The sequence below is a fragment of the Hirundo rustica genome, chromosome 13, assembly GCF_015227805.2.
Source record: "Hirundo rustica isolate bHirRus1 chromosome 13, bHirRus1.pri.v3, whole genome shotgun sequence".
NCBI lineage: Eukaryota > Metazoa > Chordata > Aves > Passeriformes > Hirundinidae > Hirundo > Hirundo rustica.
The window spans coordinates 16,966,745-16,994,073 of record NC_053462.1 but is presented as its reverse complement, the minus strand read 5'-3'; the positions used below and the strand labels follow the sequence as shown (position 1 = coordinate 16,994,073).

The following is a 27,329-nucleotide window of genomic DNA, read 5'->3' as shown; positions in this document are numbered from 1 at the left end:
AATGGATAAAGAGTGGAAAGTCAATCCCGTGCTTTCAGCCTCGGAGAGTTGCAGCATTTTTTATTCATCAATTCAACTGCCTGACTTGATGTTCAAAGAACTTTTTCCCAGCTGCCACACTACGTAGCCAGTGGGCAAACACTGAAAGGTCAACAGTTGCTTCTCTAATTCTATGCTATGAACACTTCCCAAGGGGAGTTAGGTGTGTTTGCAAAACTGACCTTCAGCCAGCACGACTTCCAGTGGCACAGGAGGAACGTGACCAAAGTGGGTGAGCTGTCATTTATTTTGTCTGTCTGTGGCACGACACATTTCAGTGGCTGCCTGCCCCTCTATCACAGTGCTAAATTTTGTTTAGGGGAGACCAAATATTATTGAAATGAAGAAGTGCTATCATATATTTTTACTGAACGCCAAAAAATACTGTGGATTTGATTTTTTTGGCGAGATCTCCGATTTGTTTCCAAAAGAAATTCTGATCATCATCCAAAACTAAGACAGATCCTTAGCTATCAGTTTCCAAGATTTATTGCTTCCTTCGTGCAATTACTAGAAAATGATTAGCAAGATACACATGGCAATACAAACAATACAGTCTGTATTTGCTTTATCCTGATTGGCATCACAACCAGCATCAATCATCCAGGTCCTGCAAATACTGAGGTTGAGAACTGAGCTGAGTTGCCTTTAGTGCAACAGTTCAGATCTGGCAAACATAAGATGATTTTAGAATGCTGTAATTACACCTGTAGAGAAACACAAAAGCAGCAGCAGCACGCTGCTGCTGCAAACCACTAAAATAACAAAGGCAAATATTACCGAAGTGGAAAGGGCACAGCAGTAAAAAGTTAAATGCCTGACAATAATTTATAAAACTTGACAATACCAGCGCGGCTAAAAAAATTACAACCTTTGTTCTTCCGCAGCCACTTTTTCCAAAGAATCAAAATTAAAAATTGCTTTTGAATAACCGAGAAACTGAACCCACAAGATTATTTTTTATAACAAGGACACGATACTGCACTTACCCACTGGACTGGTACCAGCTCCATTTGGCACTGAGAGATCAGCCGTCCCCAGCATTCCACCTAATCAAAACAAGCCAGAGCATTAAACCGACTCGCCCCATATTACGGTATCGTGCAATTCTGTACGTCAAAACCTCAGCTGTGCAAACGCACTGAGACCACCGAGAACTTGTTACCTGGGAGGGTTTTAGCGGGCTCTGACACAAGATGCCCGGGGCTGTGCGAGGAAGGCGCAGCAGCAGCTGCAGAGCGGCAGCTGCAGAGCGGCAGCAGAGCTCACCTGCGTTGCCGGCGCTGGGCGGTCTCTGCGGCGCCCCGGGGGACACGTTGCGGTGCAGGGTGCTCTGGGGCGGCGACAGCATGGTCGTGTCCGTGAGCGAGGAGCTGGCAGCCAGGGATGGGGACACCAGGGAGCTCCCTGGGTTGCTGTAGGTTAAAGTGTTGGGATTGGACACCGGAACCGTCACGGACATGGAGAAGTTCTGGGCGGGCAAGCCGGGCTGCGGGAGAGAAGACGAGGAACAAGACAACGCCGTTAGCATTAACCGTGTTTGTAGACGCAGCACGTTAGAAAAATTCTCAGCTACAGCAGTTTGCTGGTTTTTATTGAAGTTAATTCTGTTAGTTTTTAAACTCTATTAAGCGTACAGTTTTAAAACATCCGTTTGTTGTCAAGTATGGCGTTAAATTCTTATACATCACATAATTACAGTTCCAAAGAATTACTCAAACTTCTCAAATATGTAAGGTTCAAACAGAGAAAACTGAAAGTATTCATATGAATTCACAAGTTCATAAATACAACAAAATTAACAGTTAAACTGGATTATTACAAAGCAATGACGAACTAAACATGTCTACAAATCAACGAATTGTTGTACCTTCAAAATGTAAGCATAAACATGCATGTTACAAACAGTTATCACACAAAAAAGAACAAGTTAGTAATAACACCTTCTAGTAATAACTTTGCCAATATATTGCTACTAATCTCTAAGACTTTGTTTTTCAACAGACTAAAAAAATAAACAGATCTTCAGAAAATCACAAAGTTCAATAATTTGAATTTAAACATTTCAGGTTCCCCAAGCCCTTGCTTGAATAACCACTCCATCTTTTTTGCAGATCCAATTTTTTAAATTCTAGTTTTTACAGCATTATTTAAAAGGCAGCTGTTTTTCTGCAGTATATATGTTTGTTATTCAACAGCTATTGAATCAAAAGCTGAGCTGCCTTCCCATCTATGGTACTCATTTGGTCATGACTAACGTCTTTGGCCTTTGTCTCATTCCTATCCTTTGACAGTGATGGGTTTCTGAAACAAAAGGGACTAATTTTTTTTTTTTTTTTTTCACAACTCCCATAATTACTGGAAACAAAACCATGACAGGTACAATTTAAAGGTAAAAACCCAGCAGTGTTTATTGACAGAATAGAGAGGTGATAGTTGTAATTAAGAGGTCAAAGGCAGATGACCAACACACAATGACCTAGCAAGTACACTTGAAAAAATGCAATTTCATCATGTGTAGCTTAAAAATCACTTAGAATGATAACTTCTGCATGAAAAGTTAGATAGTACAAGAAATGTAACAATAACTCTACTAATTAAAAGAGCAAAATATATTCTCTACAAGAAAGAAAATCTCTTACTAGTGAGAGCCAACAACCATGTCCCTACTGAAGCATTCTAAGAATAATCATCAATTTTTGGCACAGATGGAAGGAAAAAGTAATGAAGCAGAACGCAAAGCTAGCAAATCATTCAGAGTATCTGACCAGTGACAAGCCCTACTGGTGCTTGTTTTCAGGGGAAACTACTCAGTATCTACCAAAACCAGGGTGCTTTTAAACAGCATGCTGTCAAGCAGCCCAAACTAAACTGGAAATACCTGAAGTATGCGGAGCACACTGCTAGGAGGTAACAGCTGGGCCATTTTTTCTGTAGGTTTCTCAATACAGAACCAATAAGTGACAGCCTCCCCCTACACCTTACAATAAAGGCTGTCTCTGCCCATCTATGGTGCTCGTTTGGTTACGACCGAATTCTTCCCGCTTTGCCTCATTCCTATCCTTTGACAGCAATGAGTGCTGGAGAACAAGAGAAACTGTGTTCTCATACAGCCCCACAAGCACTGCGAACAGAAATATAATTGGTCAAATTTGAGTTACAAAGGCAGAGCTGTAGAGCTAAAAAATAATGTTGCCCTTTTTATTTACACTGATGTCCACACAGACATTTTAGGCTGTTGACCAAAAACCCATTTAGCGGTAACATACTGAGAGATGAGGCCTGAAGATGTCAACACAGAAATGTCAGATATCAAGATCTTCAAAACAAAGAAAACCCAAAATACATTGGCTTTATTCTAGCATAAAGTTGCAAAAGAAGTGATGCTGGGTGTCATGACCGTCAGTTTGCTGTTCAGTCCCCAGAGATCTCTTATGCTCTGAACGATGAAATGATTTCCAATAGCAGCAGTCATCTGGAGACACTACTGAAGTGCCCCAGGGTCTGTGCAGATTAACCCACCCAGTCCATCTCCTTTAATTGCTACAAGATTTGCATGCCTAAAATAATCAAAGGCTGTGGCAGAGCCCTGTATTAGTTTTCTTAGAAAACACTTAGTAATACTCAACACTAACTGGTTTTTGTAGGTGGAAATTAAATGTCATCATGAACACCTCCACAAAACACATGCAACATTTCCACTCCTTTTATCCCCAAACTGAAGTTCTGGAGCCAAGTGACTTATGGCTGTACACTAGGTTGGGAACTGGGAGAAAATTTCCAAGTATCTTTCAGTGTCCAAGGAAGTATCTGCTGGAATTTCAGCAGGAGCAATCTTTTGATGCTCTCATTGTGCAGCAGCCTTGATTTAAAATATATAAATAACTTTCTACATCCAGACTTGAGCGAAATAAATTCTACTTGGATGACAAAATTAATCCAATTCTATTTGCCTGCTTGTCACATACTGTAAAATCTTGATCATCAGACAGATGAAGAAAAGATGTAAATAAATGATCCTACATCCCACAACAAAAACCTATCTTGGTAAATATATTTTAAGTATGATTAGGTAATGCAGTAGGCTCCTGAAATTTTGAAATGCTGTCTGGTGTTCCAAAGTTATGAAAAACTGGGAGCGCAAAACCGAAGCTAGAGATGATTCTTCTTATTCTTTTATAATAAAATGTATTTTAACAAGACCGGGTATCACAATCTCATTTTTCCTCAGAAGTATTTTTCCCCTTCTCAAGCCATTAGATCCTCTTGTCTTTGCAGTGGTTTTCAGTGGTAAGCAAACACCATGAAAATTCTCATGCATGTAAGAGAAGCACAAACCATACTTTCGTACTCACTGCGATTTTATGATTCCGCATCATATTATCAAACTCTTCATTAATTTTTTTATATTTTTCTTCTGTATGTGGCGTGAGCACATATGAAGTGTCAGGGTCCGGGCTGTCGCACCCTCTGTGTTCCTTCTTGTTCAGAGCCTAAATAATGAAGTTAATAAAAAGGATCAACAAATAAAAAGTAGAGATAAAATAAAAGTACTTACAGGGCCTCGCTTGAAAATAAAATCACTATCTTCATTTAGTTTGCTGAATCTGTCCTCCGATAGCGGACTGTGCTCAAAGTAATCGTCAGCATCAGGGCTCTCACAACCATTAAGGCCTTTCTTTCTTAAGGTCTGAAATACAATTGGAAAATTCACATACAAATCATACTAACTTGCCAAGAAGTTCTGTACACTACTGAATCATTCAGAGCCCCTGAAACTACATTGAACTTTCACAGACAACAGTCACTGTGCAACAGACAGAATCAGTCTTTCAAGATAGTGGCAAAGTACACAAAGAGAAAATGTTCACCCAGGTGCCATCTCACAGGTAACTTCCCCCTACAACCACCTCATCTCCCCAGCACTGCATGCAAAATCATTTCTAGACATTGGCTCATGGAGTGAAGTTGCCTGACAAGGAACGTTCAAGCCTGTGGCAAAGGAGTTCATGTATTAACTGGTAATTAAAAGCCAGTTTACTGGATCTTTAATGAATTGATTTTAGCATCCCAATTTTAACGTTCACATTTTAAAGAGCATGCAGTTATATTCTGATAAATACAGTGGCTAAAATTTTTGATCCAATAAACAACTGCAGGACATAAATATCTGCAACATTCGGTCTCAGTAGTTGATAAAGGCAGGATCTTCCTGCGCTTCTGTCATCCTGCACGATAACAAGAACTGCAAAAAAGAAATTACATAATCCCTGTCTAAAATGACTTCGTTTGCTAAATATAAGCTTTTTCAGAGTGCTTTAGACTAACTTGATGGAGCTACTTCCTGTTTTCTGGTAGAGAACTCACATCAACATCCCCTGGAAAAAAAAAAAGCAAGCTTGTCTACAATCCAGCCATTAAAGAAAGGACGTGAAACTCCAGGTCTCGTGACCAAATTACAAGATATATTTGTGTTTCTTGTTTTTCTTTTTCACCCGATTAAGCAATCGGAACCTTTTCTCTCTAAGTCCTAATTTAAAACAAAACAATATTTAGAACATTTCCTGTGGAAAAATCTTTAATGTTTCAGAAAAAAAGTTTCAAGAGGAAAGCAATACAAATTTTGAACAGATACACGTTATCTGTACAGAAGGCAGCAGTAAGACTATACAGGCACGAGGGAGTTGTGTACTTCCCTTTTTGTCGGAAATTATCTATATTCCATGAATTTTACATTAAACCCTCTAAAGATCAGAAATCTGCAAGCTGCTGTTTCCATAAAAAATCCCCATGTTTTCCTACAGCAGCAATTTCTATAACGCACTGAAATTCTGACTTAAAAAAACAAAATATTTTAGCTCATAGTATTCACCAGTGTTTTTTTACTGTCAACTGATTTTCAGCACAATAAAAAAGCACACACAACTTCCTCACTATTCAGATATATGCGAAATCCTGCTTATTTCTACCGCAGTTTTAAAGCAGGAATTGAAAATCCAATGCGCCGCCTGAAATTCTTTAATATCACAGTTCACCATAAGCTGCAATTCCCTCTCGAGTTTCCTGGCTTGCTCCGCGTATCCCACACAGTATCTGGAACTCCCACAAAAATGTAATCACTAAATCAGCATATGGGGAAAACAGGTGTAGGCTCCTCCAGCACCTGTCACGGCTCCGATGCCGCTCCTCCAGCCAATCAGCTGGACACGAAAATGGCCTTGGCCATACAAGGGCCGGCCGCTCGGCCTCTCAAGGTCGGAGCCTGTCATCCCTTCTCACAGCCCTTCCTAACAAGTCAGCCTGCCAGTCTGCTACACTTTGATATCAGCAGGGAAAATGTTAACGCGGCGTAATCTGGATTACACTTAACCCCTGCAGCCCACGGCGCTCTGGAAATAGAAGCCGAATGTCGGCGGTGCTCGGGACACGATTCCAGAGCTGCGCCGAGGAGCTGCAAAGAAAGGGCTCGCAATACACGCACAGGGCGCAGCTCCCGTGATAAACACGCTGAGACCACTGAAGTCTTGCAGCAAGGCAGTTGCAGTAGAGCTCCTTTCAATAGTCTAAAGCGATCCAGTGAAAGCTTTTAAGTGTAATGCTGCCAGTTCACCTCCTCAGAACGGTCTGAAAATTATCCCGACTTAAACAAAAAGGAAGAGATTTAAACACAAAAAATGCCTCCTTCCTCTCGGTGACCGCGTGTCATTTTTGCTAACAATGGGGTTAACTCTGCTTTGACTCATGAGGAAGGAAAATGCCTCAGTATCTCCCGTTTCAGGCTCTGGAAACCGTCACTCCAGATGGGGTTCCTGTCATTGTGGAGGGATCGAAGCCACAGTTCCCTGTCACAGATAATAAGGCCGGGTCCGACAGCCAGAGCTCTGCCTCCTTATCACCAAAACACCAAGCGCCACTCAGAGGACCTGACCATAAAAAGCCTGCGAACTTTTATCAGCGCCCAGTAACACAATAGTAAAACATTCCTGCTCCGTGGCCGGGGAATGCTGCGAGCTGTTGGCACGGGCAGGCGCGGCCGAGGCGGCGCAGGCCCCGCTGCAGGGACACGAGGGACACGGCCATGGGGCATCGCGCCCTGGGCACCACACAAACTCCATAAACAAGCGCTGGCTCCGCCTTCCAGATGCCCCAGCGCTAACATTTGTTGTTTCTTCAAACAGTGTAAATAACTCGGCTCTCTGAGCGATTTCCAAGGTATTATCACAGAGATCAAAACTGTATTAACTCTGAGGTTTTTCAGAGGAAAAAACGCCATTTGGTGAGATCAAGTGATTTGTGTAATATGAAGAGAGTTTTATTTCTCTGCTGTGATACACAAGCTAGTTCAGAAAAAAATCATAGTATCTGCAGTGAAGACTAAAAAATATAAGGCATATTTTTTTCTTACCACAGCCAAGAGGGGAAAAGAACATTAAATTTCAGGTTTTGTTATTGGATGCTCACTGCAATTACCTTCTGGTGTGAAGTCTTGTTTTCCAGATCATGTATGGGAATGCGTAGCCCTTTCAGTATATCTGTGTTACTTTCCACTTCCCCTAAGACTTAGCCAAAATTACTGGAAATCGTTCCAACGTGTTTGCCAACACACTGTATTGTGCCCCAGTAACTGAGATTGTGCTGCTTTGATCTCAGACTGCACTAACTGATGCGAGAAAAATACTGGTTTTATTCAGAAAATAATGCTAAGTATTTACAAGGAACCAATGCAGGTGTGAAATCCTTTTTTAGAAGTGCGAAGGAAACACAATAATACATTTATGTGACACACAAAGTCACTACACAAGTGTTCCAGACAGCTCTGGTCATCTTGATATTGCAGAATGACCCAGGATCTGCAAAGTGATTCTGTTCCACTATTAATCCAGTATTGATTTATTCTGATTTGAATGGCAGAGCTTAGAAAACACTGCATGAGAACGGCTGGACCAGCTATGACGGGTTTAAATATTGCAGTCAAGCACATGGTAAAAGAGCCCCAATATTGTCCTGAACTTCCCCACACATATGCAAAGTAGTTTTTAATTGCACTTTGCAATTAAAATTAGCATTTTGCTAATTTAAGAAAAGAATCATGCCTTGGCAAGAAGCGTCTAAGGAACAGAAGAAGGGCTTCTTGCAAAACAACAACAGAAAGGAATAATTGGCTTCTCTCTACGATTCAATATAAATTTTACTGAAAGCAATAATACAAATACCAAAGAGTATAAAAGCACAAAAAGTCATTTATTGCTTGATCGTTGAGAAAGCAGAGCTGATATCCAACCTTCACAGTGCAATTATCCTAGCACAAGCTTCCTTCCACAGAAATCCAACAGGCAGCGTGGAAGGCAGGAGCCCAACGCCCACTGAGCCCCCACGGCTGGAGATGAAGCAGAACCTTCCCCAGGCTCATTCCAGCCCCTCCACAGAGCTGCTCCCACACGGCTCCCAGGGGCTCCAGACACTGCTCAGGGACAGCTCTGGGAACCAGGAACTCTGAGCCAAAGAACAGATGGGTCACTGCTCCCAGAGACCAAGTGACAACCCCCAACTGGCCCCCTCCCACCAAGAGCCCGGGCTTTACATCCCACTCCAAAAGGACACAGAGCACAATCAGCACGGTTTGTGCTCTCGTCACTGAGCTTGGTTAAAAAGCCAAGACTTCTGATATGTGATCTGGGCTCCTCACCAGCCCTGGCAGAACTGTAAAGAACTTGATTATGTTCATTGTCACGTCAGGAAATGATATTTTTCTGCCTTAAAGCAAGAATGTAGGATGACCTCATGTGTAAGAAGTGTTATGTAGTGTAAAAAAAGTGTCAGGTCATTCAAAACACTCAGTGTTTGGTTTCTTGTAATATTACACAAGGAGGAAATGGTTGTTGTGTCATGTATCATGTTAACAACTCTATTTTTGCACTTACTATTGGAGCTAGCCAGGGAGGATTTTTGTTGGTATTTCATCCCAAATCATTGGGAAAACCATGGCCAAAATTTGACTAAGACTGAAACGAAAAGTGATTTCCTTTGGAAAAGGCAAACCTTTCACTTAAATCCTGTGGCCAGTTCTGTTTCTGCTCTTGCAATCAGAGCACAGAAAAGCTGCGGAACAGCACAAATTTGGAAGTAAATATGTTTTAAATATCATAACTTTTTAAAGTAAAAATATTCCTCCGGCCTGAAGCAATGGAAAAGCCCTACTAGTACTGCTATAAGTATTACTGCTGCTCTGCTAGGCACCTCCACCATGGATATCAAAAGGATAAACGATTAATGTTTCCTGATGCTTGAAGATGCCATGCAATAGTGAAGAGTGGTTTTTTTTTCTTTCTAAAATAACAAAAAATTCTCCTTGCCCATTCTTTATTTAACATATTTTTGCTGCTTTATACTCGGCTGTAGCAGGAATAGGTGGGTTGCCAACGTGTGGGCTGAGCACCACAGATACAGAGGAGGCAGGAGGACTGGCCCAGCCTCGCTGGCAGCAGCAAACCTCAGCCACCACTGATAATCACACCCTACATGAAACACCACACCTTTCTTTGTTGTTGTTGTTCTGTGATAGTCACAGAACGAAGGACAAATAAAGCAGTCATAGCACCGGATTCCCACTCAGTTCTCATTCTTATTACATGAAAGATCAGTGAGACAAAACAGGGCAGCTCAGCTCCCTTCCCACAGCAGGGAAGGACCATGTGTATCACCACAGGCTTTACATGCAGCAGAACGTCCTGCTGAAAGCAAGACAATTGTTTTATTATTTGCTTCCTGATACATAGCATTGCCAAGCAGTTCAGCCTCAAACCTGGCTGGTTTTCTCTTCTTTTGTAACACAAAATATTCCACTTTCATCAGCCTGAACAACAGTAAGGTGTCTCATCCTTTAGATATTGTTATATCTCCCCTATTATGTATAAAACACATTCAAGGAGGAGTATTTTTAGTCACCAAAAGCTATTTTTAGTTTTTAAACTTCCTGCGGGTCAGTTTGGCTACAGAAGCCATCATCACTGCTGTTTTTCTCTAAATTAACAACACAGCTCTGCAGAGTCAGACCTTGACCCTACAATGCAGAGTACACAAATTTACCACTGTCTAAAATCCAAGCAGGAGTGAATCCCCAGTGAACATAAACATCAAAAGAGAAGAGCCAGAGGAAAAAAAAACAGATAATTCAACTCGGTAACGGTGTTTTGTCTATTTAAGCTCATCAACATTATTTCTGTAGGCTGAAATTTCTTTTTCCACAGACAGATGTAGTGTATTGTTTTATGTGATGTTTACAAACTTGATATATTTTCCTTAGGCTCTGTTAATATTCTCAACTTCAGGCATCTGCCGATTTCGTTATGAAGGTGTTTTCCTGTCCTTTGAGCTGGGAGACTACTTACATTTAGCTCTAATACTATTCCTTTCAGTATCCCTGACACATTTTCAATTCCATTTTGCCACGCTATCAGCTCAAATTTCACGTTCTAATTATAGCCACCAACACATCCATCCCAAACCAGCTCAGGGAAGGAGTGGTGCCCAGCTTTCAAAACTTCCCTGAAATGCACAGGAGGCCAAATTAGATTATGACAGACATTTCCATGAGCTAAGCAACTTGGAGAGCTTAACTTCTTAAAGAACAAGACCTTCCCAATCTTTTCTGGCACGCTCCCCAACCATAACACTGCATGCTAAAGAAAATCTGAACTATTGACATACTCTACTTTCAGCTTACTTGAATAGTATTTTTCATACTTGTGTTCAATTAGTACTGATATTTTAAAAAGTAAATAATTGACATTACGCAAAAATACATGAACATGAAAAATCCTGAGTGCAGTACTTAAAGTTTGCTACGGCTATTGTACTTCTTGGCCAAATATTATAGTTTGGTATAAAAAAAAAAAAAAAATAAAAAAGAAAAAAAAAGAAAGATATTTAGGATTAATTACTTAATCCAGGGTTTTACAAATTAAAAAAAAAAAAAAAAATCTAAGCCTGCCTAACCATATCCATAAAATAAAAAGAAAAAGAAGAGCCCTTTTAGCAAAGCTCTGTGTTCAGTTTCAGGCAAAGGTATTCAGCATTTACAGATGAAAAATGTTCATGATTTGAAATTTTATCAGTGTCCCTGCTATAAACCACTCTAAGAAAAGACACCGTCTTGTTTCAAATGTTGGACCATTTCCAGTATCTGGCAAATTTTAACATGTATCCCTGGCTTGCCAAACATGAAAGCTAGCTGTCAAATTCCTCCCAGATATGATAAAGATGGCACTCAGGATTCAAACTCTCATTTATATAAAATAACACATACAAAAGGTTTTTAGACTTGATATGGCATGAAGTTTAGATTCTAGCCTGAAGCATCTTTGCTGTGAAACATTATTTTAAGTAGATAACCACAAGCAATTACTAAAGAATTAGAACTTTACGGGCTATAAAATCCACTCTTCACCCCCAGAATATTGCCCAGCTCCAGACTAGAAGGTGTGGGAAAGGCAGTTTTGTGCTTGTATTTGTGATTTCAGAGCAACACTATCTGTGAACCGTGGACTTTCTAAAGCAGCTGCTGGCCCACAAACAAGCTGGATTGCTTGGTCCTAAATGAACTCCTTGAGTCTTAAAATGATTAGTAATCCATTAGCACTGATAATGCTGTTTCCACAGTGACAGCTTAGTCAAGCTCTCAAAGTCCAATTTTTGACGCATTTGTCTTTGTTTCACTTTCTATCCAACTCAGCAGATCATTAAATTTTATATCACTGAGCAGGTTTGCATTTTACCTGTTTTACAGAAAGAACCAAAGAGTACCAAAGTGCCTGTTTAACTCGATCTTTTTCAATAATTTAATAAAAAAACAAAGACAAAATAGACTGATATTGATCTTCAAGAAGCAAAAATTACTCCTTAGCATATAAATTAAATACATTTTATAGTCCTTTCATGGACTATAAATTTGCAAACAAACAAAATGAATGGTAAAATGGAGCAAAACAGAGTTCTATGTTAGAACACTCAAAGAGGTATTTCATGGTACATAAATGCTTTATTTCAGTCCTTACCCAAACAACAACACACAGATGTATGAACACAGCCTCCCAAATGCAGATCTTCATGTACTTGCAACAGTTAAATTATAAATCAGCAGCAGCAGTAGCTGACTGAAGGCCTCCTTTCAGCAACAGTGCACTGCAGATAAGCCATATGGAACATGAAAAGTTTCCAAGTGCAGCAATCCATCTGCATAATATCCTTCATAATCTTTTAGAAGTTCTTTAGGAAAAATATTATCTCCTACTCATAGTTTGCCAGGAAAAAAAATGGCTTAACTCTGATTAGAATTCATTTAATAAAAAGAATGGGGTTCTTTAGGTCTACCTGCCCATGTAGTATTGCAATTACAAATAACTTCTTGTCCTGAATAGTTCTTTACAAGCTTTAAAATTGGAAATGAAAACAGAACTATTTCAGAGTCTCGGTGCTCAAGATAACTTAGTGCTATCAAAACAGCAATTACAACGCAAATGGCAATCATTCCCAAAGAAAATGTTTAGTAGATTCCAAGGGTTTATGCTATTGTTCAAATACTGTTCACATGTAAGATTATGGGCACTGGCTACGTGTCCCAGAACAAGCTCTGATACTTTTAATATTTGCATGGAACCATCGCCTGGTTTCACCCATCCCAAAAATACTGAAGCTGAAGAGGACAACTGAAAGCAGGTACTGGAAAACACCAGCTGAGATCAGTGTGTACAACAGGAAACAGAGAGCCTCCCCAAAACTAAGGAAATAAAGTACAAGAAGGTACATCTCTGTTTTTACTGAACCTAAATAATGAGAATGTGGGACTTCCAGACACAGCTCTAATAACGCCACAATTCATGTTTCAAATACAGAACTTCTCAGTTTTGTGTCAAGACAATACACTTAACGTGTTTTTTCCTGCAAAGACTCCATTTAGTGCAAACTATTCAAAAGCCAGAGCACCTCTTTGAAGACTGTCCTGACTTAATGTGAAATGGGATGGGAAATCAAATGTGGGACCTTGAGAGGTAGAGCGAAAAGGCTGTACAGGAATCAGGGACAGTGAAATTTGAGTATGCTTTATCGTGTAATTCATGTCAACATTGGATAAAGACTGGCTCTGAAATGCTTGAGTTTTATTTTCTTCTTAAAAAGTTATTATAATCAGCAAGCACTGAATTTTAAGTTATTTGCAGGAAAGAGCAGGGCTTTAAATGGTACCAGTTTGTTACAGTTATAGAAGGGTTTACAGTGGGACAATGTAAAACAGCTTTGATCCAAAAAAAAATCTTTACAACATTCCCAAAATATTTGGGAGTTTTTAATAAAAAATGTATTATTCACTTCCTGTTGAAATTACCTAGTATTTCGAGTGAAATATAAATTTTAAGTTAAAATTCACCCTACTGCCAATTTAACTAACTTGCCCAGCATTCCAGAGTCTACACCATGAATTACAGCGCTCCCCTATGAAATACCACATCACTGATAGGATGCAAGATGTACCAAAAACCCCTGGTAAGTGACTAAATGAACTGGATGTGTACTTGTTGACAAGTATTGTGAAGAATGGTACGTCACACGTGTGTCATGGGTCACATGCCACAGGCTGCTGGGGTATTCAGAGGTCTGTGCCACAGGAACTGCCACCACCACCATTCCCTTCTTCAGCTGCAGTTACTCCCCAGAGCACTCCAGGAGCCATTACCAGGGGAATTCTGCTCAGGTGAGTGCTGAGCCTTACAGCCCCCATGGGCCACAGCACGTGCAGTGCCACCCTGGCAGTGAACAAAGCCTGAGCCTTCTGCTGCACAAGCACAAGCACCATCAGCTCATGGCCCAAACGTTAAGATTATTCAAAAGCAACATATTAAAAACTGCAGACACGGTGAGGTCCAAAAGGCAGAGAGTGGGGAAGCGCTGGAGACGACCCTCCCCTCCCCTGGGCAGTTCATGCTAAAACAGAGGCTGAGGAACAGCGATGCTCAAGGAGCAGCACTGCTGCTGTCCCCCTCCTGCAAGGTGGTTAATCCCTGGCAGAAGACACAACCAAACCCACGAAAAGCCAAAACCTGGGATTACATGAAGTGTCTACTGAAATCAAGCCTACCACAGAAAGAACGGTCCTTTCTCTAGCTGTAGTTGCAGGAGATGCTTTGTTCTGGGTCTATTCTTTCCATGCACAGCTTGTATAAAGTCACTCTCTCTTGATTAACAGATGCCATGGGCCTCACTTTGAAATTGCAAAGTAAAAATATACTTTTCTGTCACTACAGAATTTCAAAGGCACCAAATTCTGCAGCAACACAAGGGCTGCAGAATACACGAGACCAGCACAGCTTGAAGAACTTGTTCATACAGTAATTATGTCTTTGTGTGATTGCCTGCATGAACTCCAGCACTAACAAGCAGTGAGCTGCTGCGGGTTTTCTTGGAGTCAATCTTCAATCCTACTTAACACAATGTCTCCAGAACAGCTAAATCCAGAACTGCATCTTTGACAAGTGCTTCCAGAGTAGGGGGTGTGAGAACTGGACATTGCGTGTCTGCCCTATATATTTCAAAAATAAAAACATTCTCCTAACACGGAGCAGAACCAGCTGGAAAAACATCACTTGCACAGCTGGGAAATAAAACCAAATTTCAAACAAAGGAGAATCCAATCCCTGCCTATTTCAGGGCTGATTCTGCAGAGATTTTTTTGGTAGACAGGGCACACAAAAGCTCTGTAGCAGTATTTGACACGGATTCAGGATCCTGGCCCTCCCAGCAGCACAGCCTCCAGAGGAGCATCCGATCCAATCTGAGATTGTAATGATGCACAGCCAAGTCAGCTGCCACTCATCACTCAGCTTTTTCTGGTAGTTCATTAAAAATGAGAACATCACAGCAAATTTCAGTTCACAGCTTTAAAGGCATGTCACTGGTGTAACTGTGGCAGGGACAGAGAGCACCCTGAACTGCAGCTCCATAAAATCACTGCTAGCAACACAGCAACCAAGTACAGTCATTATTAGCAAGACTTCAGAAACTTCTATAAAAAGATGCATTCCAGACAAACTTCAGATATCTATATGCTTTAAGTAGTGACTAAATCTGGAATTCATCAAAATTCAGAATATCAGCAGAGCATGGTAAACTTAAAGCACCAGCACTGTTTTAAAGAGGTGGAAGAAATAACGTATTCTTAACCCTAAAACACTAAATTTATTCACTGCTTTAGGTACCAGGGAAGTACAGCTTTAGATTATTTGCAGGCAAACCAAAGCTGCTTCAAAACAGTCTAAGTCTATCCCACTTCTGAAAATTCTTTATATATCATCAATGAAGGAATGCAAAACAACATTAACTCGGAACAAAGACTTTTTGCCAGTACTGTCAGCTTGCTTAAAGTCACCAATAATCTGACATTTGGAAATAAATAAATTAAAGAAGCATGTTAGTCATCTATATGTCCTAAGCAATTTCAGCACAGACAAAGAATTAAAATAATACTGTTGAGTAAAACAGTATTACCAAATGCAAGATATGGAAAAATTAATGATAACAGTAAACAGCTCAAAAAAATTACTGTGGGAATTAAGTGTTGGATTTTATCTCCCAAACTAAAAAGAAAAGAGGAGGGGAGAGAAATAAGAGACAAAGACATCATCATGAGTGGCAACTGTTCTGTTCAGCAAAAATACACAGTTGCCTTCTATCTATCATCTAATATTGAAAATAAATGTTTGCCACCTTGACCACATTTTAAATTTTTCAAGGTAGTTGTTTTTTCCTAAATCATGAGTGGGAACTAAAACCCCTAGTTACAACCTGTTTATAAGTCAGGTTGATAGCAAACACTTCTACTAGAAAAAAATAAGCTTCAAACCACTATACACAGACACATAAAAATACACATATATATATACACATATATATATGCTTTTGATGACTCATTCCCGACCACTTCAGTTTTCAAGCACTTTCCCTCTTTTTAAGGTAAATGAAAATTTTAGTCCTTAACCATACAAAAATCCTCCTCAATCACCTCCTTAAAATGCCTCAAAGGTATCTGTGTGCCATCTCAAATTATTTGAAATGTTATATGCAGTATAATTACATTTACATAATCATTTAGCAAATTAAGCCAAATAATGCCTACATTTTCTCATCATCATGGGCAGATTACCAAGGCTTTTCCTTCCTTCACTGAAATAATTTTTAAGCTTCTTCCTTCTTTTAAACGTGCACCATTTATTCCCACAGTGTTTGGAGACCAAATCAAGCAGTTTGAACTACAGAAATACATAATACTACAACCATTCTTCTATCAGCCCAAAGCTTTTTTCTTTCTTTATTCCCCCCAGGTCTTGCTCACTTCTGGCAGTTCTCCATCTACCAAATATGCAGGAACGCAAAACAATGTTAACACATCACAGTGTCAGCCTCTCTCCGACCTCCAGTGTGTGTTCAACCATCAGCATTCCTGGTGCTGCCTCACAGTCCTGTAAAGCTGTGCTGGTATTTCATGTAAATTTGGAGATTTCACAGTCCTGTAAAGCTGCGCTGATATTTCATGTAAATTCTGAGATTTCACAGTCCTGTAAAGCTGCGCTGATATTTCATGTAAATTCTGAGATTTCACAGTCCTGTAAAGCTGCGCTGATATTTCATGTAAATTCTGAGATTTTAGTCACCTACATTCAGCATCAGTTTTCATTTTCTTGCTTGCAGGGCATTTTCTTCTTAAAAATAAATTTTAAAACTTACGGTATAGCTTGTGTTCTAAAACATTTCAAAGAAATAACTGTTTTTTAAGAATTTGACCCAATTTCCACCATCTTACTTTTGAGCTTTGAATAGCGAAATGCGGAAGCCCAAATTGCTTTGCAAATCCTTATCTAGATCGGATACACCAGGTATCCACCAAGGAAGGAAATAAGATCAATTAACTGAAGGTCATTCTCATCTAATTTTGTATGTGTGCATCCAAGTATATATTTAGATACAATTCCCAGATCTCCATTTTCATGTGAAGTCAACCCAAATTGGAAAAAAAAAAAAAAAAAAGGAAGCAACGAACCAATTCAAGTGCTACCAAAACAAACTACTACACACCAACAACAGTTCAAAATACACATTGGTTATTCCCAGCCTGGAAAAGAAGCAATGCTGGGAGGTGGAGAAAGCTGGATGAAAAACAAAACCAGAGAGCTTTTGGTTTATAAACACAGTGTTTCAACACCAACTTTTCTGTTTATGCTCCCCACACTGTTACACTTGTCTCTTGGCATATGCTCCATCTGGCTGGGGAGATGCATCTGCTTCTTCCTGCTGCAGGCTCTCCACGTGCAGCTGAGCTCTCCGTGCTCACTCGGAGCCAGGAGCCAACAATCCCATCTCTGATCCCAGAGATGCTCCTGACTATGGAATGTACACTGCTCCTCTAACAGCTCTATTAAAATTTTATGAAAAGGCAGAGATGAAATGTATTTTAATGCAAGAAAACAGCTGATTACAGCAGAAGATTAAACTGAATTGTTGATCCTGCTGAAAGCAGCAGCAGGGTCATTTACCTGCTTTGTCTGAACTATGACAAAACCACTCTCACACCAAGCCATCACAAATGTTACCCCCCATTATAGTCACCAATTCCCATGGTAAGATATTTAATACAAACATCCAAATCGCTTGCTGGGATTTACACCAGAGCAGTCCTTCCACAAGAATGAGTATGACTGCAATAATTACTTGCCATAGTTCGAGAGATTTTTTTTTTTTTTGTACTGTCTAGTTACAATTTTTATTACAGATCTTACCTATTTCAAGGGCAGCTGTCAATATCTGGGGTATAACCTAAGCCTTATTCAGCACATTACACTACACTGCAAACAGCATTAAACTACAGCACAGGAGAGGCTCATTAACTGACACCCACCCGGAATTCTCCTGGGCACAGATGCCAACTGGGAAAGTAGGTCACATTTTACACAGCCTCCTAAAAATCAAATCACCTCAGTCTGATGAGGTGAGATGAGGAACAAGAAAAAGTCACCATGGCCAAGTGTAGGTGAAAGAAACCCTGGTTTACTGTATCAGTCAAGGAAAATTAAAACATGGAAAAAAGATAAAAAGCAGAGCTAAAGAGGCAGGAAGAGCCATCTTCAGCCCTTGACTCCCAGGAGAAGTGAGGCTGGGAGAAAGGGAACAACTGTGCAACTGCTGCTTTCTGAGGCCTTCTTGAGGGGCAGAAGAACCCAAAATGGAAGTGATATCTTCTTGTAAATAACCTGCAATAGTCTTAACATCCTGCACTAAAGAAAATATACAAGTGCCTGTTCATCTCCCTCTTTTCCTCTGGATTTAAAAACAAATGAATGTCAAGGTCTCACATTGTCTTTTATACATTAAAAGATTTTGTTGACCATATGGATACAGAATCCCGATAAAACCTGAAATTCTTCCCATTTTACTCTGCAGAAATACTTCTTTCTTCAGGAAAAATTATTACTTGTCAAGAATAATCTGTTAGAGAAAAAAGCCCATGAACATTAAAGCATCAAATGCTTTAACACCTTCAGCAAGTCCTTCAAATCATGGACAGCACTTCAGCGTAACAATCTGCAACTGTGCCGTTATGGGGTTGTAGAAACAAACACATGATCCCAGTATTTCAAGAATTCAAAGCACACACTGAATAAAAATTTCACTCTTTTCAATACCTCTCTATGGTCCACCTATGCTGTGCAAGAGCACTACCTTACACTTCAGTAAAGAACTTCATCAAAGAACAGGTATAGGACAGCAACAGATCATTCCCACCTGCAATAACGTGTTCAGTGAAAGACATAAGTGCATGCATCAAAAAAATTTTTCTAATATTCATTTAAGATGCCCGTGCTCTTCCTCCCACTATGTTTTCACAAACATTCCAGCAGCAACAGAAGACACCAAGCTCTGGGCATATGAAAGCAATTCCTATGCCAAAACTGAGCAGGAGACAACTACAAGGGGAAGATGTCTCATTGATTTCACTTAATCATTTACAACATTGCCATCTACCCAATACTGGAAATAAGAAGAAGCAGATTTGTTTCCCCCCTTACCCAGCTTCTGAGCTGTGTGGAATTACCTTTCCTTGTAGCCCAGGAAAACCCACCCTCCTGTCATGCACATCAGGAGCACGGTGGGTCCAGAATGGTTCCACGGTGAGCCTATGTCATGATAAATGCCACTTGTCACATTCAAGGAGGGAAGTGAATCACTGAACTAAGATCTATACATCAGCTGTAACTCCATCAAATGGAATTACTTATTATAATTCAGTTTAGTATGAAATTGATGGATTTTAGGTGCTTTTCTGCAGTAATTTTCATTTGTTAAAACAGAATTTCAGTGTCATTACAATAAAGAGAAGCCATTTTACATTGTTCTTTCAACATGATTCCAAAATGCTAGTGATGTCACTAAACATCTATCACATTCCAAGCACCCATCAATCCAGAAAGAAAAAACCCAAAAATGTTCCATACCCAGGCTGAAGAGCACACAGGATGAATCTCAAGAGACAGAAGGATGCATTCCTAAATTACATTATACATGAAAAATGGGAATAAAGTCCCAAATTCCACAGTAGCATAAAATGTTAAACCCAAAGAAGAAAATGAGAAAGAATCTGCAGATGAGTCCTTGCATGTTCCCCCAGAGCACATCTGCCCTTGGGTGCTAAGTGCACTTTTAATGTACTTCTCAAAGGTCAAACACTTGACCCTGATAAAAAAACCCACCAAGAAGAACCCAAAAAAAGCAGCCTTGCAGAGAATTATTCTGGAAGAGGTCCTTAGTCCTTGTGATGTGAAGAAGCACCATTACCACAAGTCACAACACAAAGAGGCCCTGCCTGCAGAACAAAACCCAGCTGAACTTGCATCCCTGTCTCAAATTCACAGATCACAATCAAAAGCTCATTCTGCAGGAATTAGATTTTCCCTTCCTCTCCAGTGGCCATCCCTTATTTATGCTAATCCAGTGACTAAGCCTTCAACTCTTCATGGCTTGTATGATTTTTCTCTCTAGAACTCAATGCTGAAGACAGACGTTGGGAGGGGGTTTTTTTCTGATCATAAAAGACAGTTGACAAATTAGCAGAGAATTCTCTCAGAAAGAAATAGAAAGCATTTGTCTGTATCTCGGTTTTGTCAATCTGATTTTTCGCTTGCACACTCATGTACAAGATCAGCTAGTACCACCCCTGTACTCACATCCCTTGGCAATAGGCTCTTCAGCTATTCAAGGTTAATCATTATTCTGAAATCATTCCTAAAAAGCAAAGCATTTGTTCAGAAGACAACTTCAGAATTTAAATTAAACCCTTAAGTCAGCCACCTGTTTTGGTCTATTTACAGGACTACTGGAGACATGCTCTGAAATGCAGTTACAGTACATCAAGGCTCCAATTGCCAAGAAAATCCTTGAATTCTGCTGCACCTAATTTAGAAATTATGTACTGAAAAGAGTTTCTATTTAAAGCTCAAGCATTATAAAAGTAGATGAAACCAATACCTTGGAGTAAATATATTCTTGTTATTTTATTACTGCAGTCGTTCTGCTGCTATTTTAATTGACAGTCACTGGACAACAAATTCAATTAAGTTCGTTTGTTCCACAGAGTCTTTTTTTGGCTTTTTTGGGTTTTTTTTGGCAGCAGAGGTGGTGGCTGATTTGATCCCCGTTCAGGATATGACTGGTAGAGTGGCTACTACCTCAGAGGAGAAAAAGAGCCAATTATAATTGTCTGTTAGGCTGAGGGCACTCTTCTGACTTTCCTCTCCCACTCAGTCGATTTTTTCTCCCCATTAAAACCTCGAACATTTCTCCCCCTCCTTCCCCAGAAAAACAACCATTTTTCACACCTCTATTTCCACTGCCAAAAGTGATTGAAATCAAACATGTTTCCCAGAAACTGGCAGGGGGTGGAGGGCAGATGGGAAAACAACATGGCTGTAAAGACAAGTTATTGCCTTAGAGAAACCAGACTAAAAGCAGTAGTTCACATTTCATAACACAGTATTAAATAACTTTAAAACATTTAGTTAAAATATCTTAAAATACTCTACGTTGCTTTATATTTTAATTATGAAGGAGATAAGAAGACTGGCGTGTCTTTTCAAATTGTTACCTCAACGATATCTGAGTTGGTTCTGCTTTCGTGGGGCTCGTTGTATTCTGTGTATTTTAGTAGAACTTTGTCCATGTCAGTGCTGGCATACTGAAAGAGTTTGTTAGAGCTGTTAAAAATGATGAGTGCTATTTCACAGTCACAGAGCACACTCAACTCATAGGCCTTCTTCATTAATCCAAACTTCCTCTTTGTAAAGGTGACCTAGAGAAGAAAGAATAATGATTGATTTACTTTTTTTTTTTAACACAGGACAAGGGTTTGACGGAAGATAATCAAGGAATACACTGATTGAGCTTTCACCATTTACTCCTACTGGCATATGCAGCTTAACACAAGAACTGCCTATAATGTCTGGTGCCAATTTTAGGGCCCAATGTTCTCTGTTAGACTAAGTTAAACAATTATACCCCCCACAACTCTTCCACTGGTAAATAACTACCAAGGAGAGTTAAATTTTAGTTAGAGTTTTAGTTAGAATAGGATAATTTAGCTTTATTTCCTCTGCTCAACAGACTGACTTTCTAGGTATCACAATATTTTCTTCTGTGGTACTTACAACCTTAATTATAATAAAATCAAAGAAAACAGAACAATCGATGGAAGTGACACTGTTACTATGCACTATGATTTCTAATTATGCAAAGCTAAGAAATACTGCTACTTTGTTGTTATTACATCATCTAATCAGATTCACTTTTGATTTGACTTGTTTTCTGCCACTTGCAAACATCAGGACATGACAGCTCTGTCCGGTTAGAACTGCTGTTGGGAAACAAATCCATCACAGACCATCACACAGGAGCATCTGCCCCTCAGGGAAGGAGGAAACAATTATGAAAGTTACCACCAGTTACAATTTAAAACATTTTAAAAAATATTCCTTTCACAAGCCAGCAGTTGACGATATAAAAGTGTCAATGCATTGCAATTCCAAGCATGAGCCTCTGTGACAGGTGAGTGATCCACACATCCCACAGTCAACGAGCTTTTGCAAGAGACGAATGAAGTAAGACACAAGAAACAATCAAACCTGTTTTCTGGGTTTCTGCAGTTTAATTACCAAGTGCATCAAGTTTTTGGGAAAATGGATGGGAAACTCCTTCTGTATGTACACACCTGAAGGTTTCTTTTTCTCCTCGTTATCTCTAATAGCATTAATAATACAAAATATAGCCTATTCTTCGCACCACATTAACACTCTCAGAGGACACAGATCCAGCTGTTGCTCCTCTGACACACACAAAAGGTTATTACGTGAGTATGAGCAGCTCTAGGGTGGTAGTGCTGTTCAGTGTTTGTCAGGAAAAAGGCCTCACAAACAAGATGTGTGTGTGCTGTGTCACCTGGAGAAGCCCTCAGACAAAAGAATGAAGGTTTACTGCCACTGAGGACCAGCAGGATCCTGGGCAAGAGCTCTTCATTTCTTTACTGGAATTTTATCTCTCTCACCTCTTGTAAGGCTGCTTCACTTGCGAGAGTCTCAGCTGGGATCAACTTCTCACTTGGTGCCAGGACAGCGCTTAGCACAAACTCCTCTACCACAGCACTAAGCCTTACTTCAATGCACACAGATTATTTTAAACTCGGCTTTCATTTCAGAACCTAAAAGCAGGCTTAGTTCTGTAAATTTCTCTTTTTTTCCCTTCCATTTAGAACTACATCAAACCCAAAATATTGCAGGTAAATCATTTCTCCAGCACTATTTTGATATTGCTTAGCAAAAAAATGTGTGAGGAGGAGACAGCAAAGGCAGCAAGACTGAGCTCCTTTGATATCTAATTTACTGCACTGGAGTCTCTTCAGCTTAATGAAGATAAATGTCCTACAGCTCATTCAAGCAGATAAAGCTGCTTAATTAATAATACAATGACAGTCTCATGACAATCATAATCCCCCCGAGGAATGGTCTATATATTCTGTTTTGAGCTCACATACAATCCCATCAGAAATAAGATGCTTCTAACAAAACAGTCGTTTTTCTTCCCACACAAATTATATGAAATTACTTTGCAGGCAAACATCTGTCCCATTCTACTTCTATTTTCAAACAACAACAACAAAAATCTAAACCTCAAACTAAACATCCAGCCAGGACATCACAGGCACGTCCATGACTGATCTACTCACCAACTACACATTCCATAGAAACACTGACAGGACACAACTCAACTACACTTTCTGTTCAAAACAAACCCTGAATGCTCTCCTTATCTGGATCAATGAAAAAAAAAAACTCAAGTAAATACCTTGTAAATGCCCAGTGCATCAGGGCATTCTAATATGTTAAATTCCATAGCCTGGCTACCAAAACCACAGGACACCAGTGAGGATAAAGGCCACTGATACACCTACTTACAAAAATTAACATTCCACTAACAAAAACTATTCAATCTCTCTAAAACCTTTTAAAAACAAGATTCAGTGTGTTTTCACCTGAGTTTCCACAGAAAAACGATAAGGCAAGCCTAATTCTACTTTTAAGCTAGAGCTTAAATCCTTTTCCTCATCACTAAATACCCCAAAATGGCGCTAGCCAAGGGCCTGTCAGAAACAAAACTAGAATTTAATCTCCCTATTTTGCTTCAGTCACAGCAATGGTGTAAGTGGTGTAAAATCTTACAAAAATGCACTAATTCTCTTCCTTTCCATTGTTTCAATCTGAACAATGGGATGGGGATTCAAAAGAGAAAAAACAATTCCCCCTGAAAAAAAAAGCCACCTCACCAAAGTCAGGGTAGAAGTGTAATGCTATTTGTTTCTCAAGCGGAACAAAACCAAGGTTGCCCAACTTAATCTAGATTCATTTAAAAAAAAAAAGGAATAAGTGGGATCAATTTCCACCTCTTCCATGTACTTTAAGTTGTAGAGCAAGATCTGAAAATAACTGAAGTCATTAATTCATCTACTTTTACTACGTGTACTTAAGACATTTATCTACATCAAACATAAAGTCACTGGGTGATTAAAGCTGTTCAAACACAATACTTGGCTTTCTCCCAGACTCCAATAATACTTTTCTTGCTATATATAGATGGCTCAGAGTTTACATTGCTTTAAAGTGATACAGAGAGAAAAACAATCTTGATTTCACCAACAAAACAATGGGCTCTGAGTTGATGTGTCAGCAGCAAGAGAGTCCCATGGAATTCTGACACTACCCCAACGTCAAGCTGCTGCTCAGAAGTTGAAAAAGGAAATCCAACAGCAGGAAGTGAACAGAACAAAACAGCAGAACACCACTATGTAAGTCTGCATTTTGCCTGCACCCTGAATTCTGCGTCCCTTGGCCATCAAAAATAATGGAGCAATACTCCAGGGGTTGAGAGAAAAGGAACAAGAGGTGTGGAACAAATTCTGTATTAAAAGAACAAAGCAAGCAAGGCAGCTATAGCCTGAAAAAACTTATTTTAAGAGAAAATAAGCAAATGTGGACAGATTCTAGATAGGGAGTCACTGTTGCCTCTTCCATACAAGAGCTAAATAATTGGCAGAACCATGACAACGGGTAAATAAAATGTTGTTTTGTGAAACATCAGGCAACAGACCTATACGAAATTCTAGACAGAAGTTTTTGTAAATGCTGTAACGTTAAAAGGGCTCAAAGGATAACTGAACAACTTCACTGGTGGGAGGCGGGGAAAACAAACAAAAAAAAATCCATTAATGGTTACTAAATATACGGAAACCACATCCAGCTCAGGAAATCCCTGAGCTAAGAATAGTTAAAAGCTGGAAGAGGATTACAGGGTCGTGGAACGTGTGCATCTCCAGCCCACACGTATTTGCTCACAACCAGCGGCGGACAAAAGACGTCGGCCCAGCAGCACCTTTGGCCTCAGCCACCAGCACTGCTCTTAAAGATCTTAAGTCATTCCTGGAATAATCTGCCTTAAAAATGATAGCTTCCAGTTATCCCACTATATATTTCAGTATCCAATTAAAATTTTATTTTGTATCTCACATAGCAATTTAGAAATTAAGAGGAAACATTACTGCAAGAGTCATCAACTTTTGGTACTTTTCAAGTTCACAGGGCACAAGCAGCCAAGTGAGCAGCTTTCCCCAAAACATTCATTTTGAGCCCTCTTCCCTTCTGATTTACAATTTTGAAAGACTGTTGTGGCAAATAGCTCTTACAGGAAATCTAAATCGATATAAATCTTTTCAATAGAATGTTAACAGAATTTGTTACTGTAGCCAAGGCACTGTAGACACTGCCCACAGCTACCTCAAACTCCTCCGTCAAAGTGCTACAGAAAATACCTTTACTGGATCCTTCCTGAATTTCTCATCTTTTCTCTGTCTCCAGTAGTAAGTGTTCCTAGTAGTTATCAGATCAAGTAATGTGGTTGTTTAAAAACACCCCTCCACTCTACTGGTAATGCAGGGGTACCACTTAAATAGGAACAGCACTTTTAGATTTTAAGTAGTAAGAGTTATTACTTAAAAATAAAATTTTTTTCATCAAACAGTCACAAAATCATTGAGATTTCTTATTCATATTCTGGCAAGGGCATCTGTGGATACATGAAGACAAAGCTCAGCTTCAGAACAGTGAATTAGGATGAATGTATTCAAACTTTCCATTAATTTTTAAGATTACTGATGGACCTGCAGACTTCTTATTTCTCACCTGCCTATTCCGCTCATCCATTATTCTCGTGATCTGGATTTTCTTTCTCCCCATTTTCGCCTCTTCTTTCTTTTGCTTAGCAATCCAGAAATAAACTAATCCAAGAAATGTCCCTCTTCAGTGTTCTAACACATGATACAGTTTTCTTTTACTTTGTCTTCAGCTTGAGAAACGGTTCCTACTTCTTCTTAATAAGCACCTAAAAAAAAATTGAAAATATTAATGTACAAATTACTAAAAAGCAAGTATCATTCAAAACCCGTAGAGTCAAAAAACATGTGCATCATGAAATTTCAGTGAGAAATCAAGTGTTTTCATTAGTAAAGTGTTATACTACACACTCTCCCAATTAAACTCCAACTTGTTTGCTGCATTCTACCTACAAACTACAGACATAAAATGACAATAATTTCACATACTTCCAACTGAAAGCCTTAAAAATACAATTGTCAAAGGGGTGGTGCTCACCACCCTAAGCTTTAGGCCTTTAGGTATCTGAGGTTTCACACATTTATAAGTTTTGGTAAACTCCATTCAATATTTTAGGAAACCTTATAAAGAAACATTTTGTGTTGCTTGTTTCCTCTTGTAAAATTATCATAAAAATAACAACAAAGCCATGAGAAAATCAAGTTTCTGTCGTTAAGCCAATTACATCTCCTGTGAGCCAATTCTTGGGGTTCCATTGGGAAACAAGAAGGAAAGAGGGAATGTCTCTACTTCAAAAGAGACCACCGAAATCGGTTTTGTAACCAAACTACTTCACGGTTACCAAGACACTAAGGAAGACCTGACACAGTTCCTCTCTCTCCAATAACCTGTAAATGCCACATCTGCCAATACCCATTTGCAGCCCAGCACCTGTTTTGCTGTTATATTGTTCACCAAGACAAATGTGCAGGAAACTTGAAAAGCCAATGTGCCACCACAATTAAATCTGCACTGAACTACCCAATATTTAACAGACTTCAAACGTGTTTTTAGTAAAAAAACTGCTAAGCTATATTCCAGACATACTGCTTGAATTGTAGGGTAACATTAGTTGAGGAAAACTGGAGAACAATTTCAATTAAATGGCCTCTAGAACATAAAGGGTATACTAGGAACATAAAAACATGAAATAGCGACACCTTATTTATGTCATTACCACCCAATACTCATTCAAAGGGGTAAAGCCAGCTCCAATATTAGCTGATAACCTCTCTAACTTCCCAACCCAAAACATGTTCTGAAGTCAAGCCTTGCATATTTTAATCTGGGTGTCATCCTTGAGGCCACGTGTAGAAAGCCGTGCAGCCACATCACCATCAGACAGCTAATGAGCAGAGACAGCAAGAGGCGATTAGTCACAGCCTGCACTTCACAATACATTCAATTTACACCGAGGAAACAGACATGATGTTCTTGGGAGAAAAAAAACAGAGGTGGAGGAACATCACAAAATGAAGGGATGTCACTTTCTATTTACCTGACAGC

At 39.5% G+C, this 27,329-nt stretch overlaps 1 protein-coding gene across 4 annotated transcripts in view; it reads right to left on the bottom strand.

The window, feature by feature from the left end:
* MEF2A (myocyte enhancer factor 2A) overlaps window positions 1-27,329 on the bottom strand; it is an 81,972-nt gene that overhangs the window by 21,798 nt on the left and 32,845 nt on the right. For 2 of the 4 annotated variants that reach the window (XM_040076914.2, XM_040076916.2), the window contains exons 2-6: window positions 25,854-26,052; window positions 21,218-21,421; window positions 4,598-4,729; window positions 1,309-1,528; window positions 1,029-1,088 (exon numbers count right to left, since the gene is read on the bottom strand). In XM_040076914.2, coding sequence (XP_039932848.1) covers window positions 1,029-1,088; window positions 1,309-1,528; window positions 4,598-4,729; window positions 21,218-21,421; window positions 25,854-25,907 — 670 coding nt within the window. In that variant the 5' untranslated portion in view covers window positions 25,908-26,052. Of the gene's footprint in view, window positions 1-1,028; window positions 1,089-1,308; window positions 1,529-4,394; window positions 4,533-4,597; window positions 4,730-21,217; window positions 21,422-25,853; window positions 26,053-27,329 lie in introns of all 4 variants that reach the window. The other 2 variants (XM_040076913.2, XM_040076915.2) reach the window with 1 other exon arrangement.